Source organism: Talpa occidentalis, unplaced genomic scaffold (assembly GCF_014898055.3).
Source record: "Talpa occidentalis isolate TD23 unplaced genomic scaffold, MPIMG_talOcc4v2.1 talOcc4.3, whole genome shotgun sequence".
Lineage (NCBI taxonomy): Eukaryota > Metazoa > Chordata > Mammalia > Eulipotyphla > Talpidae > Talpa > Talpa occidentalis.
In genome coordinates this window covers 78,632,710-78,652,861 of record NW_023603184.1, presented here as the reverse complement: position 1 = coordinate 78,652,861, position 20,152 = coordinate 78,632,710, and the positions used below count along the sequence as shown (strand labels likewise).

The following is a 20,152-nucleotide window of genomic DNA, read 5'->3' as shown; positions in this document are numbered from 1 at the left end:
GTGTTAATGTTAATTTCTGGGGAACAATACAAAGTGCATAAGATTGGGTTACTTTCTCAAAAACTGTATAATGAAATAAAAAATGTGAAAACAGACATCTCTAAACTACCTCCTCTAGATCAATGACTATTGATACAGTGGAAATTTGGGAAGGGATAATCAGTGTGGTTGATAAAATTGGGTTTAAAGAGAATAAGTATTTAATAAGAAGAGATTATGATGGTTTCATAGGCAGAGGGGTGGGAGTAGAACCAAAGAGATAGAGGGAAGAAATGAATCTTGATTTAAGATTACACAATTTTTGGGTTGAATCTACTTAGCTAAATCAAAATGAAGCATCTTCCTGATATCATGCTCAATTTGGAGAGGGAAATATCTGCTCCCTCAATCTCCTTCTATATTTTTTGATTCTTAACCTATTAAAATTAGAGTGATAGAGTTTTGTCAAGAACTAATGCTAAAAAATAAAATTATATCCTAAGTATTAGCTCCCTTTTTAGTCATTAAAAATAAAACAAAATAATCAAATATGATTTTATATATAATAGATAAACATGTACATACTATACATAATGTATTATATATAAAAATACACACACACACACACACTCAGGGAAGGGACTTAAACTTCTGAATACTTTTAAAATTTTACTTCTGACTCTTCTGCTAACTTGCCACATGACTTTATTTACAAACCCTGTTATTCATCCACAAAATGAAAGTATTGAATGATATCATCCCTAAGTTTCCTCTCTGAACTATAATTCTAGGACTCTACAATACCCCTTTCCAAAAACATTAGACAACCTGTTGTGAATTTTATAGTTTTTTTATGGGATGTTGAATGATAGATTTTGAAATAATACTTACATTTTGGCCCACTTATCTAGTTCTTCATCCAGATATGTTTTAACCAACTTTGGTTGAAGTCCATGAGAATTTCCCAAGAAGTAGATGGAGTTTTCATCCTTATTCACTAAAGATAGGTCAACTGAAACAATGAAAATGTGAAAAATCACTTATTCAATGAATTAACATTCTCCCATTTGATATTGTTAATCCAACACAAATAATTAACATAATTAATTCCAAGAATAATAAATAACATAGTTTCTTCCAAGTTCTATGAAAAATAATCAGTTGCATTTGCCTTTTAAAATATAATTTAAACTGAAAGAGGTTTTTATTGATAGATCTCATCTTTATCTTGCTCCAAGAGGAAATCTAACTTAGTAATTACTTGCAATCATGAACAGCCAACAACAATAGAAAAGAGTTACACAGAATTTTTACAAAAAGGTTATCAGTTGTAGAAGAAGGTTGTCAGGATTTAATCAAAAATGTAAATCTTCATTTAAAGTTGTGGATAGATGCTTGGAAACTGCAACTTCAAGCAAAACAACAGTGAAATCAAAGCCAATTTTACAAGCCAATTTTACCATTGATAAAAAAATAATTTCCTACAATCTATTTATGGTCACAAAATACCATCAAACTTCTAAATAAAGACTCACAAACACTTTAATATTAAACAATGGTTTGTATTTCTTCACTCATTTTCCAACCTGCTTGTTCCAGGTCAGAGTATGAGTGGCCAGGGTCTATCCCACCAGAGTCGATGCCTGTCTGGACAGGACACTTGCCGTCAGAGGACTCACTCACACCCCCCTACACACGTCAATCAGGCCTGGTTAATATGCATGCTAATATACACATCTTTGACATGAGCAAGGAAACCTGAGTTTCCAGAGAAAACCTGGGGAGGCATGGGGAAACTCCAGCAAGTGGCCCTTGTCATGAATTGATTTTATTTTTCTCATCAGGATTGTAACAAAATATTGTCAAATGAAATGGGTTATTTGAGTATCTGCTGTACTAATTCTCTATATTAATCAGTAGGTACATATGGCAAATAAAAAAAACTAAACACTTATTTGTATATCTGAAAGATGTTAAATTAATATACTTTTTTCATTCTATATATTTATACCCTTATATTAATAAATATTGGCAAAGATTGTTTTTGCTATCTGCTTACTTCTTATTCAAGTAAATCAGTTTAATCATTGAGCTTACAATGCACCTTTAACTGCAAATGAATTCAGTTTCATTAGCAAACCAATCCATGTGCTTAATTTATAGTCCAGAAATGCAGAGGGTTATAATTGTTTTACTAAGTCTTCTCTTAATTCTATGGGATAAAAGACTAAATTTCTCACTGATCTTTCATTGGAATCATTTGGTAATACACTTGTCTTTACACTACTTAATTGAATTTTCATGGACCTTTGAAAGACATACCAGCTACTTCAATTGCATTGTTTTATAGATACCAGCCCCTCTTTCACAGGCATCTTTTTCTTTTTTTAAGATTTATTTATTTATGCATACAAGAACTGGAGGACAGGTCAGAGAACTGGGGATGAGAGGATTCACCAGAGACAGATTGGGGAGCAGAATAGGTGGATCTACTGAAATATACTGCTGAGGCGAGCAGCGGGCTAGACAGGAAAGGTCTGTTGCACCATGTTGGTTAGCTCCCTGGCTGGGGATCGAACTCTTGCTGCAGCGGCTGCCTATAGATTCATAGTGCTGTGACTTAATCCCTGGCACCACCAGGGAGGCCTTCACTGGCATCTCTTAAGAATAACTCAATAATCGGGATGTAAATATTGTTCACAATTTAAAATTGGATTCATTAACAGTTTTTTGTTGACCTAGAGAACAAATATTGAAAGGTTATTTTTAGAATTCAGAGCTTTTAATTTATATATTAAGTCTGTCTCAGCTAGGTAGTCAAATAAATACAATTTAAAACCTAAACATATTGTGTGTGTGTCAGTCTCCACCTGTTACAGTGAGGAATCTCCATAAAAAAGGAACTCCACGTTCCCTCCCCCACCTAATGAAAAGGGGCCCATTTTTCCCCTTTCCTATGGTTTCTCACCAGAAAGTGCCTTAGACTTGTGACAAGCTTTTGGGCCTCAGTGACCCAATTGGGGCCAGTCTTGTTTGGTTGGCATTTATCCATGAGGGGAGAGGTAAATATGGGTGTTTCAGTGGGAAATCCTACCTCTCCTTTCCCTAAATAGGGAATTACACTATCCAACTAAAGTTCTTCTATACTAAGAATATTTGTTCCTTATGTGGCATAGGGCAAACTCATGTAGAGCATGCAAGTTTGGGGGTCCCAATCTATCCCTTAATCTACCTGCTAAAACAACAGACTCTGCTACCACTCTTTTGTCATCTCCTTTCATTGTGATACTTTTACAAACATGTATCAGGCTGCTGTTATTTACAAAGTCATTTTTAAGTCTGTTCAGTCTGAGAGAAAAGCAGAAATATAAACTAAATTATCTTTTCCCATGCCAAATGCAAAGTTTAGTTCACCAGCTCCTATCACTACATTTCTTTTTCTTGATTGAGTTGTTTGGTTAGTAAGTCTCAAAGCACATGGAATGGCAGTATGTGAGAATTCAGTTTGTACTATGTAGGTGGCAGAGCAGAGTATCAAGAAAGAGAATTTTGTAAAGATCCACAGAATGAACAATAATACACCATTCACCAATCCACTCCCATTGAATCTAAACAAAATAAACAAGCAGAATTTTAAGGCAGGGGAGAGGCACTATAGGTGTCTCTTGTGCAAGAAGAATGATAAACAAGTTTGTTATGAAAAGCCAAGACTCGGCCTCCCCGGTGGCACAGCGGTTGAGCGCTGGGTTGCGAAGCTGCCCGCAGCCTCTGCAGCGCCGGTTCGATCCCAGGCTGCTCCCGGGCCACTGGGTAAGGGTCCCACATGGCACGCAGACCAGACCTCTCCTGTCGCCCGCTGCTCCCCTCAGCAGTCTACCTCGGTCCTTCTGCCTGCTCTGCTCCCCGCTCTGGCTCTGGTGAATTCTCTCACACTCCCGCACTTCTGACTGTACCCAGTTCTAGTATAAATAAATAAATAAATCTTTAAAAAAAAACAAAAAACAGGACTCTTACCATGATGAGACCCCACAACACGGCACTTTGGCGTATTGAATTTTTTTAAGATTTATTTATTTATGCATACAAGAGCTGGGGTACAGGCTAGAGATGTAAGGGAGGGGGCGGTGAGAGGATTCACCAGAGACAGAGCGGGGAGCAGAACAGGCAGACTGACTGAAATACACTGCTGAGGGGAGCAGCGGGTGAGACAGGAGAGGTCTGCTGTGCCATGTGAGTTTCTCTCTGGCCAGCTGGGGATCGAACTCGTGCTGCAGAGTCTGCAGATTGCTTCATAGTGTGGTGCTTAACTCCTTGTGCCACTAGGGAGGCCCGACATATTGAATAATTTAAGCTGAAGCATTTGAAAAATGGCATGTGCAGGAAGAACTTTCTAACCTACCACTAAGCAGGTGAGAAAACCCTCAAACCTGTACATCCTAATCTCCAAGACACTGAGAAGCGTCAGAACAAATAAGCCTTGCTGTTTCTCCTAGTTTATGTCACTTAGTTCATATTCTTCTTCATCCTGTATTTTCCATTCTTCATCAAGCCAAACAATAAAAGCAGTTTTAACCACTTCTCTGAGTCTTCATTTCATTACGAATGCTCCCATGTCACATAAAACTTATATTAATTTTTTTCTCTTATTAATCTGTCTTTGGTTACAGGGTCTTGATCAAGAACTTAGACAGAATAAAAAAGATTTTTTCTTCATTTTAACAGGATAGGTAGCAAAGGGAGAATAGTAAAGCAGACTCCCAAGGACTGAAGGAAAAGCATATGTGATAACTCAGCAAAAACTACATTCCATAAGACTTGAGAAGGGAAGAGTACATTCTCTGCAAGTGACTCCACTGAAGACGCTAAGCATGGTAGAAGGGATTTTCCCTGGGTGTGTTTTAGGACCAGATGAAATATTGTTGGGAAGTAGAGGCTGCTGCTGGGAAGCCACCTACCCACGAAGAATACTGGGGCAGAGGGAGCTAGAGAGTTCATTATGGCTTCACAGTCTTCTCCAGAAGGTACCAGCAGGCATCCAAAAGTTTGTGGAACTTGAGAAAGTGTGACGGGAAATCCCAAAGGAAGTCACCAAGATTTCCCATCATATCTAGTTGGTATCCAATTAGATAGATAGACAGATAGATAGACAGATATCTTTATACCTCTAGGGTGAGACTGCATGTTATTCTTATTATTCAAATAGATCATCTGGAGACTATAAATAAGAATGACTTTTTAACTGTACTATAAAAGATTCTTATTCCCGGGCCTCCCCTGGTGGTGCAGGTGGTTGAGCGACGTGCTGTGAAGCTGTCCTCAGTCTCTGCAGCACCGGTTCGATCCCGGCCGTCTGGCAAGGGTCCCACATGGCGCGACAGGAGAGGTCTGCCACCCCTGCTGCTCCCCTTAGCAGTGGATTTCATCAGTCTGCCTGTTCTGTTCCCCACTCTGTTTCTGGTGAATCTTCTCACCCTTCCGCGCATCTGGACTGTACCCGGGTTCTTGTATAAAATAAATAAGCAAATCTTAAAAAAAAAAAAAAAAAGATTCTCATTCCCTTAGTGATATCTCCTTCCTCCTAACTCTGATAACTGGAAATATTTTATATTACAGGAAGTTTCCATAGAATAAACTATAAATGATATGTTTTTTCTCATATCACTACCCCTCAAACATGTTTCTCTTTTATATCTCTAGCAGTTCTCACACTAATAGGTAATGCTTAGAGGTAATAGAAGAGTCATTTTCTTTTCTTTCTCATAGCATGGTGAGGATGGTTTGTTTTTCTTGGCGAAGAGAGAAAAAAGCTAGCAATGTAAGGACAGTTAAGACCTGAAGTTGGGATGAATGACCTCCCTCTCCATACATACCTACTATATAACCTCTGTTCCCCCTTTTTTTCCCAGCCAGTAACTGACTGAGAAACAATAGCTATGATAGCTTTGAGGGTGGTGACATGGACATGAAATATATAACTCAAGTAACAGCAGTAAAGAGCCCTTGAGGGTTTTCAGAGTGTTCTTGCACAATTGCTGTATAAAGAAAACACCATGTACATAGATGTGCATAATTATTTGCATCACAATTTTCCCTTTCTCTCCCTTTCACTCTTTCCTGTTTGTTGAAGACCTTTCTATATTCCATATATGAGGGGGAAAGGAAATAAGTTGAACATAATATTCTAAATTGTGATCAACTTCTGGATCTTCGTCGGTGACAGGATTCCTGATGTTTCCTGAGTGCTTATTATTCTTTGCAATTTTCACAGGAAGACCCTGATTATTTATAGTTAGGAAGCCCATTATTTGTTGGACATCAGGATCAATCAAGACTCATTACTTCTCATTTTCAAAATTGCCATGTCAGTTGTTACTGATTGCCACATCCACATTACTGATAATCATCTGTTGTTGTCTTTATAGTTGGAGCCAAGCCTAGATTTTCTGGAATACATCTTTGAAAAAGAAAGGGTACTAGGAGAAGATTTACTTCCTAGTCTTATGGTGTCAGAGGCTCAACTGTTGCACAACCAGATTTTGTGGGTTCTTCTGGATGGCTTCTTTCATGTTTTATGTACATGGCCTGGGGAGAGTACAGTCCCCTTTTGGAAAACACTCATTTAATATATTCTATCTTCTAAAGTCAAATCAGTGCATATGCCAGTAACTCTTTTCTTCAGGACATTTCCTGTGTTGACTATTTTTTTGCATATTGTGAAACTTGTGTTCTACCAAAATGTATTCATCTTTCCTTTCTTTACAATAGGAGTTGCCAATTTGAGAATCATCTTTTGTAGTCTCTCTACCGTCATCTTGGTTTTCTCTCCCAGTTCAATGGTCTTTTTACAAAGGACATGGAGTTGACTGTCATCTCTCCTTTTTCAAAATAAATTTCTGCACAATTAACACATGTTATTTGTATGGATCTCAAAATAATGATTACATTGTAATGTTTCAAGTCTGTAACTTTTCTTTTTCCGAATTACAATTTTTTTTTTCTTTTTTTCAATAGTCATATTACATTATAACGTCACATAATGTTTAAGTGTGCATGGTAATAAATTAATGTCTACATATACTACATTAAGTTTACCACTAAAATTCCAATTCTATTCTTCACTGTAGAATTAATGCTTTTTTTGTAATTTACCCACATCTCTTACCCACTAATTTGGTCTTATCGTCTCAAAGTTTATTTTGTTCATTTGTTTAGTGCCTTTGCTTCTTTTCCTTAGAAGTGCCTTCCTCTCTTGGATTTGGCTCTATCTCATTTTTAGAATGAAGATTTAGATGAAATGTTTCAAACTCTTACCCCTGACTAGAGGAAGGATGGGACAACTCTCATTGCTTTGCTCTCTATCTGCACTCTTGCCTCCAGATACAACTCACAGAAAGGGTTTAGCAATATGGGTAAAACTAAGTTTCCACTTTCTATTCAGAGGAAAATGAAGGTGGTTTTCTTGAAGCAGAAAAATGTTAGTCCTAATTCATATTAGGTAAAGAAGAAACTTAAAATGATTGTATAAATTTGTGCATGAACTTCTGAGCTTACCCCTGCATTGTGCCTGAATGTTTATAATCAAAGTGTCCAACAAAACTTTGAGAAGTGAACTAGTGTCCAAATTGGCAACTCAGTGACATACACACAGTACAGCTCTGAATAATAAGAAAAACAACTTAAAAGATTGTATTATTACTGGAATCACCATCCACAGAACGTGGGTAGGAACTTGCAAAATGACCTCAACTGGGTAAACTGCTTGTTTAAAGAAATCAAAGAAAAGAAACAATATTAACATTTTCAGTATAACATAGGATTTAAAAAGATTCAAGTCTCATAATATTAAAAATATCTAGGATACAATCTATAATTATTCAGCATAAAAAACCCAGCACAATATCAGCAGCTCTTTTTGAAAAAGAAAATCAATAGACATCAACACCAAGGTAACACAGATGTTAGTGTTATCAGACAAAAAGTTTAAGATAGCTATTACAACCATGACCCAGGATGTAAGGGAAGACTCTTCGAGATAAATAAATAGAAAAAATTTCTGCAGGTAAGTAAACTATTATTTTAAAAATTTGAAATTTCGAACTGGGAAATACAATAAATGATATATTTAGAAACTCCAGCATGGACTCAAGAGCAGAATGGTGATAACAGTCAATGAACTTGCAGACAGATCAATAGAAATTTACCATGTGTTCATTAGAGAATAAGAGAGTATAAAAAATGAACAATGTCTCATGAACATGTAGGTCAATACCAAAGATACAACACTTGTATCTTTGGAGTACTAGAAGGGAAGAAGAAAAGAGTAGGGTGCAAAAAGTGTTTCAAGAAACTATACACGAAAACTCCCTTAAATATGTTTAAAAATTAAACTTACACATTTAAAAAATCTCAGTGAAAAGGTAATGCAGACAGTAGAGAAACGTGCTGACTTTATTTTTTTAAGATTTATTGATTTTTGTTTATGCATACAAGAACTAGGGTGCAGGTCAAAGGTCAGGGGGAGGGAGGATGAGATAATTCACCAGAGACAGAGTAGGGAGCAGAAAAGGTGGATCTACTGAAATAAATACACTGCTGAGGGGAGCAGCAGCCAGCCAAGACAGGAAAGGTTTCAGCCCTGTGAGTTAACTTCCTGGCCAGAGATGTAACTCAAGCAGCATTGGGACTTTAACCAGGGGGATTTGAACTGCTGAGACTTTAACTCCTGCGCCACCAGGGAGGCCCAAAACTTGCTCTCCTACTCTCCTGTTCTCTTACTTCCCTCTCTTCCTCCCTACCCTCATATTTTTTTTTCAATGTACAAGCATAATAAAGCTTCTATCTTCCTTAAAAAAAAAAAAAATCATTCATTCCCTTTGTTCCTTATTAATACTATTTTATTCCTTTCACAACACTGATTTTTAGAAAGATACTCTCAATACTCAGTTTCCAATATCTTTCTCTTTCAGTAACATCTAGAAATGTTTCCCTTCCTGTCATCCCAACAAATCATTAAGGGTAGTGAGGAGAGGAGAGAGAAAGGTAGAGGGCAGAAAAATAGTAGATCTTCATAGCATAGCATTAAATTTAACTTACTAAAATTGTTTGTCAATTTAGTCATCTCTCTTGGATAGATGATAAGATCTCTAAGTTCTGAACAGGTGAGTATCTGAATGTGAAAGGAACAGTGATAAGGACACTAAAAATATTCTGCAAATACAATTTACTAATAAGCACATTTGTTGAGGTAATGGCCTTCTAAACAGCAAATGAAAACAAGTTCAATAGAGTACTCGTCTCTTGGGGATGGGAGTAGGAAAAGGAAATATAGAAAATTTATAAAATTGGATTGCAGTGATGGTTATACAAATAACTATACTAACTGAAGGTCATTGAATTGTACTCTACAAATTGGTGGGCTTTTTAGTATGTCAATTATATCTAAATAAATTAATTTCTAAAAAGTCGTAACTTTGAGTCAAGAGTCATGGACCTGGAATCACAAAACATTTCTTTTGACTACATTAACTAGACATATTCACTTAATATTCCTTAGATAGTTGAGGGAAATTGTAGGGGAAAAACTTTGCTACCCCAAAATACATCTCTTTGTCATAAAGATTATTTTAGACTAGTATTCTTAAACAACAGACAGAAAAAAAGCTCTGAAAACTATATAGATGTTACCATTTTGGATAAGATATTTAAATGTATAAAGGAAAATCTCCAATTGATTTATAAATCTTTCCTCTAACATCTTATAACTGATCTTCTCTTTCCCCCAACCATCCTTGCTTTTATCTTAAAAATAAATAAATAAATAAAGTATTTAAGAAGGTTAGCCAGGCCATTTTGGAGAGTTTCTTAATTTTCCTGGATCTCTACCATGAGTACAGGAGGTAAACATATTAAACTTTTGTGTGTTTTTCTATGTTAATCTCTCTCAGTCAGGAACTCAGAGGGCAGAGGGAAATTTAATTACCTCCCCTACATGTTATTATCACTAAGTTATAAAAATTTTAAGTTATCTATAAAATAAATAGAAGTGGTAAATTTTATAAAGAAAAAAATGTAAGACATAAAGAGAACAAATAGCAGTATTTATAAATAAATATCCAACATTGGTCTAAGGCCTAAAAATGAATTCTTCATGTTAGGCCTCACCAAGACTTAACACCACCTAATTGTACTTTCAGCTATTCCTTAATGTAGAATTTTAAACCAGGAAATCTGGTGCTGTCTGATTAGCAGTAGTAAGGCGATTTTCATGATGAGATCTCCAACCTTCCTGGAAAAATCTTTCTTCCTTCTTTTATATTGCTAATAACTTTGCCCCATCCTCCTTTGTAATTACAAAACTTTCCATTTTGTGCAAGCCCTTACGGAAGTTTCTATTTGCTAAATGGGATGTTGCCAGAGTCATAAATCCTTTAATAAAGTCAACAAGATCTCTAAATTTATTCAGATGAATTAATTGTGTTCGCTAAAACAAGGAGGAATATTTTTTGATTATCAAATAAACAAGCTTCATATAGCTAGAGTCAGTGAGGCAACCACTTCTATTTCTAGAAGGAATGTAAATTAGCTGCACTGATTTCTGAATGATAGTTTGGCACTCTAAGTTTTAGACTTGTGTCTCTGCAAAAGCAATATATCTTTTTTTTTTTAAATAATAAATTTTATTTTTATATTCCCCATACAATTGCAGCCCCCCCCCCCATTCTGACCCCAATCCCTCCCCTCCCGCCCCCGCCCCCCTAAAAATGTCTCTGGTTCATAGTTTTTTGTTGATTTTGATTTTCACTTTCTTATAGTTATTCATTTTCCTGGTCCCTTATTTAAGTTTTCTAGATTCCTGCTATGAGTGAGACCATCGGTATTTTTCTTTTTCTTTTTGGCTTATTTCGCTGAGCATGATCCCTTCCAGCGCCATCCATGTTGCTGCAAATTGCATGTGTTTATCTTTTTTTGAATGCTGAGTAATATTCCATGGTATATATGTACCACATCTTCTTGAATATATCTTATGGGACTATCCAAAATGCTCAGAGATTCAGGCACTAGGATCTTTCAAACAGGAATACTTACAATCTCATGAAAGTTGAAAAGTTCTCTTGCTATATTTATATCTTTCACTCCTTTTTCCCTCCTTTCTTTCTTCCTTCTTTTCTAACCCCTTTCCTTCGTGTGTGTGTGTGTGTGTGTGTGTTGGCTTATGCTAAACCATATTGAGCAAAAGAGTAAGACCAAGCAAATGAAAATATTTTGGACTCTTTTCTCTAATAACATCTCAGATCAACTAGGGATAGAAGGAAACTTACTTATTTGGATAAAATTTTCTATTAGAGACACAAAGCAAATATCATATTTAATGGTAAACTATCAGAAAACCATAGCCACTGCCTATAACATTTCCTTAGGATTTTTTTTAAGTCTATATTGAGAGTTGTGATCCTTTCATTTTTGGAAAACTTGTTTATGTTCTCTTTTGCATTATTCAGAGTTGTTAAAGAACGTTAGTTCTTGGTGTTATGCCAGTCTCTTAAAATAATTTGAGATGCTGTGTCGTTTTTAGATATTCTTGGAAGGTTTTAATAAGAGAGGAAGTACTGGTTTCTTCATAAGTTCTTATCATGTCAAAAAAAAAAGAAGGAAATTTCAACACCGTTTGTGTCTGGGGGAAAGGTTGTCCTGAACAAACTCCACAAACAGGTTTTATGGACCCACCCCTATCCCAAGACACAAAGCCCATAATGTCATCATTGCTGAAGGGAAGGTTGTTGGAACCTGAGGATGGAGTTAAGCAACCAGTTTGGAATATAACCAGAATTGTGGGCCCTGCGGGTCCTTGGTTTTCACTGCCTTTAAGCATGCTATTGAGGTTCCAACTCAGTGGAACTGGTAGTATGCATTCACAAATGAATTCACAATTCACAATTTGTCTCTCTCTCCCTGAGTTATTTGTTTCTTCATTTCCCCTTTTTAATAAACAAATCCTTGATTAACCTTTTTGTGTATGCCTCCAGTTGAGTCTCATTATAAGTCCCTTTTAAGTGTGTGAGTGAGGATCCACAGTCAGGCCAACCCATTTCACATTGGGGTTGCCCTGTAACATTTTTACCCGAGTCTGGTGCGCTATGCAATGCCACAAGACTGATCTCATGATTTCATTCTCATCCCTGCTCAAATGGCCTCTTATCACTGCTTCCTTCCTATAATACCTTGGTAAGAACACACCCTTACTATCCTGCGCCCCAACTCTCCCTTCACTACACTTAGGATACTCCTACCTGTAAGACCATATAGCACATGTCTGTAAGTCTGTTTGTTTTCTGACTCCTCATACTAGAATAAAAGATCAAAGTTTTAGAAAAACCCTGTACTGATCTGGTATCAAAATCTCAATTAAAGGAAAAAACCCATAATAAAAGGGAAAATAAACTAACATTTGACCCCATTCTAGGCTCATTTAACATAAACTCATTTTCATGCTTAGAAAGATCCTAATAGAGCTGTATTCTTTCCCACAGGAAGGAAATGTGACTCTAGAGGTTACTTCCTTCTCAAAATCACCAGCCAGAGTGTTAGAGCCAGAAATTCACAGAAATCTCGACCACAGTCTCTCCCAAACCAATATTGAGTTCTGTTAGTTGTTTGTAACATAAAAATCCACTGAGCTGGGCATGGAGAGATGAATTAGAAAGCAATTTTGAAAATATGTGAAGGAATGTGAAAAGAGAACTAATAATTATTTATTGAATGAAAGTGATTCAATTTAAGGGTGGAAGTTATGTTAATGAGTCTTTAAATACAGTAGCACAAAGATAAAATTCAAAATAACATTTTAACTTTCTGTATACCCTTTACTTACGATAGTCTTATGTTCCTGGAAATTCAGGGATGAGCTTTACTGTAAATCCCTAACAGAATTATACAGAAGAAGGTCTTTTAAGAAAAGAAAGACACATGCACACAAACAAACAAACAAACAAAAACCCATATAATTTTGTAATGCATTACCTACAGTGCCCAGAAAGCAGTCATTGCTAAAGTGGGTGTTGCTATGTGAACCGTTAGTAGCATTTCTCAAGACATCTCAGTCCCAACTGCAGCCACAGTGGACAACTAGCCACTTCTAGTGCTTCTGCCCTTCTTTCTCTGATACCATCATCATCTAATCATCAACTAATACTCATTCATCTAATCATCATCTAATACTCAACCTCCTTGGAAAGTGTTGGTTAGTACTTTTGTTTGCTTACTTTCTTATATCTGTTTTTCATACACTCATGAAAAGGAATAAAAGATTTTTTTTTAAAGATTATTTATTTATTTTTTATTTATTTATACAAGCACTGGGTACAGTCTCGCGGAAGGGCGAGAGAATTCACCAGAGCCAGAGCGGGGAACAGAACAGGCAGACTGATGAAATACACCGCTGAGGGGAGCAGTGGGTGTGTCAGGAGAGTTCTGCGAACCATGTGGAACCCTTGCTGGTGGCCGGGGTTCGAACCGGCACTGCAGCGGCTGTGGGCAGCTTCACAACCCAGCGCTCAACTGCTTCGCCACCGGGGAGGCCCGGAATAAAAGATTTTTGAGAAAATTACAAATTTCAATGTCAGAAAGTTCTAGAGACCTGCTTCCCAATTTGCAAATGTTACATGCTGAGAAGGTGACCTAAAGCTTTGTGCTGTCCAGGATCCTGTTGTTATCCCTGAACTCAGGGCTCATTAAACCCGCCATGGGCCGGAGAGTACATTGGGACAGGCTCAAGATATCTAGCACTGACATATCTGGGCTGGGCAGTGGGTATTTCTGAGGACTTCCACATTGTGTGCTGCCAGTCATCTGGCCACTTCCTTCCCATCACTGAAAGAATATTGGTAGATTTCATTTCCTTCATTTCTCACACATCAATGTATTTTTTATGCCTTGCTATTCAAATCAAAGTACCCTTTCATTCTAGCCCCTAGAAAGACATATTTCTTCCTCTGTGATCCCATATTAGTTTACTTACAGTCTCATTTCATTTGGTCTCATAAAACACTATTTTGTATCAATGTCTCCCTAAACTGATATTAAGCATCTTTAAATTAGATGAAAGACTATCTCTTATTTTACCTTTCCATAATTTTATGCAATGAAATCTTGCAGTACATGATAAGCCAAATGAGACAGTTAGCTGACCCAATCTCATCCTAAAATCATATATGCTAATACTCTTATACTATGAGTACCCAAATTGTATGTGCCTCACTTATTCTGAAGTAAATTAGATTCTACTGTAGAGTATGTAAAACTTATTTGGTGGATTAATTCCATTCAACCTAGCAGCCTTTTTTTGTTGATGTAAAATGGAATGAATTCAAATATAAATAATTTTTTTTTAATAGAGGCATGTTTATTTATTTATTTATTTGTTTGTTTGTTTGTTTGTTTTGTTTATACATGCACTGGGTACAGTCAGAAGCGCGGGAGGGTGAGAGAATTCACCAGAGCCAGAGCGGGGAGCAGAGCAGGCAGAAGGACCGAAGTACACTGCTGAGGGGAGCAGCGGGCGGCAGGAGAGGTCTGCGCGCCATGCGGGACCCTCCTCCAGTGGCCGGGAGCAGCTGGGGATCGAACCGGCGCCGCAGAGGCCGCGGGCAGCTTCGCAACCCAGCGCTCAACCGCTACGCCACCGGGGAGGCCCTGCAATATGTATTTCTAAGGCAATACATTGTTTTCTTCTTTATTTTAAGTCTCATACATGCCACATCACGCAAAGATGGCTATTTCACATAACATCCCTCCTAATATATCCAAGTCTCAAATAACATTCCTTCTAAGACAAATATGCACTCACAAACTAGGTGCTATAAAAAAAGAGATATTCTAATACTGTATTGAAAAGGAATTGTTTTGAGCTCTAAGTGCTTAGAAAACAAATAAATGCATCTGCCTATAATTTTCAATCAGTTACTCTATTGTTCAGAGAAGTAGATGACAGTATAAGCACCCTGTAAGTATTTTATTCAGAAGTGGAGAAGAAATATAAAGAAGCTGGGATTAAGGTAAGCTGACAGTTTGATTTAGTAGCACCAGGAATCTGCTGTTTGTCAGAGACAATTGCAATGTTTCTATTATGTAATGGCACAATGGTTTTCAAAGACTTATGATAAACATATGCAGCAGCAAAAATAAATTAATAAATTGATTAAGAAAAATAAGCCCCTGGGCCTTCCTGGTGGCCTATGGGTTAAGTCTCAGCGCTATCACCACTGTGTCCTGAGTTCGATCCCCGGTCAGGGAGCTAACCCACATGGCGCAGCAGACCTCTCCTGACTCATCTGCTGTTTCCCTCAGCAGTGTATTTCAGTAGATCTGCCACTTCTGTTCCCCACTCCATCTCTGGTGAATCCTCTCACCACGCTGTACCTCTGGCCTACAACCCAATTCTTGTATGCATAAATAAATTAAAAAAAAAAAAAGACCCTGTCCAGTATTCTTACTTGAAGGTAGATCCTGCACTTTGGGAATATGAAAATGCTCCCTGAAGTGTCTCAGCTTATCTTCTTCATCAAGGCGCAGGGCGACCCGCTCATCTGTCATGTGGCATCTAAGCTCAGACGCTATGCGTTGCAATGTGTCAGCTGGTAATTCAAGACGTGAAGGTTCCATTACAAGTTGCTCTCTAAAAAAGCAAAATATATACATATATATATATAAGTGATCTAACCATATATAAGTTGTACAATTAACTACACAGCATTAAAACCCATGCTTGAGATTTTCTTGAGTGTAAAATGAAGAAAATAATAGTAACACAGGGATCTTCAAAAGACTAAATGAGGTGACGATGCTAGGACAGAGCAAACTCTCAATAAATGCTAGCTTTTTTCTATTTTTTATATTCTGGAAAATGGAGCAAATTAGTGACTTAAACACATAACTTCATCTTCTTTTCTTCTAGATGTCTTAGTAGGCAGTAACACCAAAGATACTTTTGAGAAAAATGTAGAAAAATAGTGTCCTTATTCTACCTCCACTGTGTCACCTCAGTGATGTAGATCATAGTTTCAAGTCTGTGGATTTATATACAATAGAATCTTGACAAATTGTTTATTGTGAATGAAAAATAATGTTAGTAATTGTTGGCATATAAAGACCAAGGAAATAGACTTTTTGCTGATGAGAAGCCTTTCCTCCTTTACAGCCATATATACCATCTGAGGACAAAGTAGTGCCCTGTGTTGTTTCTTGAATCCACATCCTACAACAGTTAATCATCACTTAACATTTACAACCTTTTTGGAAAAATAGTCTTTCTGAAGTAGATAAATGACACTGTGACTTCAACACATATTTTTAAATATCAGAGAAGTTTTATATTTATACTTCCCAAAGTTTTAGGTTCTGTTGTTTTTTTTTTTTTTTCCAAAATTGAGAAATAATAGTCTTTGAGAACAATATCAGGTTTCATTTACATTTTTATACTTTTGATGATTTGACTTATACATTCCTCATTTATTTATTATTTAAGTAAATATTTTTGAGCACTTAAATCACATATCTCCAAGTATTGTTGGGATAGCTATGTTTCAGGTAGTATATAAGTAGTGACTATTACAGAGTTTACATTTTAACAGAAGAATGGAAAATAATGGACTCATGTAATTTCAGACTGATAAGTAAACAAGGTAGAACAACAGGATAGTCACTGGGGTATAGAACAATTACCTCAGGGGATCAAATGCATCTCTCTGAGGCAGGGAAATACCAGTATTTCTGAATAATATTCTGAATAAAACATGTGAAGACTTGGACCTGGAGGAAGATGATGGCAAATGCAAAGACCCTGATGTGGTGAGTTGTACTTGGCCTGTTCATCTAATCCACTAAGGAAAGTTAAGGAGGTGGAAAGTATGACATGAGAGAAGGACAGTCAGAAGTTAGTCATGAAGAACTTTAAAGTTCAGATAATTTTCAAAGTTTAATTGGGAATTACTGGAGAGTCATGAAGAGGTAAGTGATAAGATAACTTTATATTAAATAAAAAATCAATTTTCTACTCTCTGATGAGTTTTGTGTTAAAAGAGAGAGAGGGGGTAAATTAAGGCTATTTTAGCTAGATGCTAAAGGGGAAACTGATGATAAATTAAATGTAGTGAGGGTAAGAACTTGAAGTGTGAGGGGCCCAGCATCTGAGTGTAGCTGGGCGCTGTGCATACCCTGGTGGGCACCTGCAGCACAGCATACCTGGATACCTTAGTCTCTCTGCCATTGAGATGTTTGTGTCTGTGCAGTAGTTGCAGTGGTGTGGGTTAAAAAATACCAACCATACACGTTGAATGATCTCACTTTGCATCAGGGTGTTTTGAGTACCATTCAAAAATTTATCACTGAAGACCAGCAGTTGCACTTGATTCTCTATGGCCCTCCAGGGATACTAAAGACATTGACCATCTAGCCAAACAGATATCCAAAGATAAAGAAATGGGCCCCATGGACTTGAAAGTGAATACTTCAGGTAACTGAGGAATAGATATCCTTTGGGGGCTGATCCTAAGCTTTGCTAGCAGGACAATATTTAAGAAGGGCTTTTAACAACTGATCTTTGACAAAATTGATGTCATGATTCAAGATGTCAGGAATGCCTTGAGCAGAGTCATTGAATGATTTACTGAAAATACCTAATTTTGCCTTATCTGTAACTCTTTATCCAAGATCATCCCACCTTGCAGTGCTAGTATAAAAAGTTCCCATTTCTGTCCTGACTCCTGAAGTCATAGATCCCTGCCTAGAACATGTCACAGAAGAGAAAGCTATTTTAAGTGAAAGCAGATAAAAGCACTTGTAATTCATTCCAGTCAAATATGAAAGGGCTCTGGACATTTTGCAGAGCACCAAGAAGGTAACTGAGCAGGTGTTTGCACCCGCACAGGACACCAATTCACATTTGATATTGCCAACTTTCTGGCCTGGATGTTGCATTAAATCTTCTCCACTGCTTACAGAAATACTAGAGTTGAAAACTCTGTATGACAGAGATACCATGTTTGCGCATGAAGTCGACTTTCAACTTCAATATGAATACACTTATTGACCAAAATGGCAGAAATTAAGTACAGATTTTCTGTTGGCACCAATATGAAGATTTAGTTGGGTTCCTTCATTGCTGCTTTAGAAATCACCAGAGACCTGTTTGTTACAGAGGTCTAGATACAAATTCCCATCATGGCAATTCTCAGGCCTAGTAATGATGTAACAGGGGACTCCAATATAGAATGAGCTGCCACCCACATCAGAGCAGCAAAGCCACAATCACCTCAAGCCTCGGCAAATTACTCTAGCATGTGTGGACAGACATTTAAAAAAGTAGGTACTGGGCTCCCTGGTGGTGCAGGGGTTAAAGACAGCGCTATCAAGCCATTGCCAGCCACTGCAGCACTGGCTGGCCAGGGAGGTGGCCACATGGTGCAGCAGACCTCTCCTGTCTCAATCACTGGTATCTCAGCAGTGTATTTTAGGCAGTCTGCCTGTTCTGTTCCCATTCTGTCTCTGGTGAATTCTCTCAGCCCCCACCCCCCATACCTCTGGCCTGTACCCCAGTTCTTCTATGCATAAATAAAATCTTTAAAAATAAATAAAATAAAAAGTAGGACTGTACAAATAACTTTAGTGTTTGACTATCTTGCACTGCCTATTATTGTTTATTGGGAAAAATGAAAAAGCAAAACCTCTTTTTCATTCTTCAGGCTTTTAATCCTTAGTTATTCGATGATAGGAAATTGGCCTGCCCATTTTAATCTGGAACACAGGCTTTCAAAACTATTTTGGTCCAAGTGTCTTACATCTCCAGGTAAGCAGAGTATCTTCTAAATTAAGTTTATAAATATAAGCTGTGGTGTTGTATCTGTATCTACTTTAAATAAGTGTTAATGGATTTCTGCCCCAAATAATTTTATCCTCATAAAATGGACTCAATTCTCTTCACTTTTAAAATTGGTCTTTTTATTTGTCCTTTTAAAGTGGAAGAGTTACTAGCAGGCTCCCAGCTATGTGGCAAGTAGAGAAAACTTTCAGTATAGATTATGCCACTGGGGCCAGTGGTTTTACAAACATCACTTCTTTAACCCAGAGAGGGCCTGCATGAAATTAAGCCTGATCCTCAACCTGCCTCTGCCGAAGGGTTAGGATTTGTGTACAAATGTACCACATTATTTTACAGCAATTACACTGCATTTATGATAGTGTTCTTTATAATAAAACTAAAGCAGCTTACTTTTTGATTGTGCAAAAAACATAGAGGGAAAAGCATCTGTATTCATGATAGATTTGGAGGAAACTGTAGACAATCTCTAGTGAGGACAAGAGGTAACTCTAAGCTTTGGGATCTAAGCAAATATGTTAAAAGTGATGAAATAAAAAATACCTAGGGAAGAAATATTTTGAGAAGGAAATCACTTTTATTTAGGTTATGTTAAGTATTGAATATTCAGGTGGAATGTCAACTTGGCTATTAAATCTTTGAGTAATTCAGGATAAATATGGATGGGAAAATATAAATTTTGTATTTTTCATCTCATACTGTTGCTAAACTCTAGATACCTAGGAAGCAACTAAATCTAACAGAAATACGGTTCTAGAATCTCAAGTCAATCATCTTGCTCCTACTCTCCATTGTCCTTTGTCTCTCATCAACAAACATAGTGTTGGACATTAAAGAATTGTATGTCTGAGTATTTATTTTGACAATAAAATAAACATCTTTAAGCTTGAATTCTTCTGTTTATGTCAGTTCCTTTTTCAATTTCCAATGGTCCCCCTGATGAACCATGCTTTATATTCCCTGATAAAGACAATGAGATTCATCTGCATATATTTCTTAGCTTTGATACCAATAATGGCATTTAATTGCTCCAATCCATGCTTTGTACAAAGGCAGTGATTTTGGCATTGATATTGACGGTTCTTTTAATATCTGACCATACTAAGTTATTAATTTCCTCTTCATGACATTTCTGTCATTTTTCTCATGACATTTCTGTTGCCTAAAATCTTCTACTTCCCTGTTCACATATTTAGATCCTAGTCACCTTTCAAAGTCTTCATTCTAATGTCACTTTTTTTTCATATGTTTTGTTAAACTGCCTTAGTTAAAAATAATATCTCCTCCTGTGAGCATCTGTTATAT

General features: G+C 36.9%; 1 protein-coding gene and 1 pseudogene across 1 annotated transcript in view; one reads left to right on the top strand and one right to left on the bottom strand.

Moving 5' to 3' along the window:
- Positions 1–20,152, bottom strand: part of KYNU (kynureninase) — a 714,170-nt gene that overhangs the window by 93,201 nt on the left and 600,817 nt on the right. The window contains exons 9-10 of the mRNA XM_037521827.2: positions 15,468–15,649; positions 871–991 (exon numbers count right to left, since the gene is read on the bottom strand). Of these exons, the coding sequence (XP_037377724.1) occupies positions 871–991; positions 15,468–15,636 (290 nt within the window). The 5' untranslated portion in view covers positions 15,637–15,649. The remainder of the gene's footprint in view (positions 1–870; positions 992–15,467; positions 15,650–20,152) is intronic.
- On the top strand, positions 16,619–18,177 carry LOC119255113 (replication factor C subunit 5-like; annotated as a pseudogene).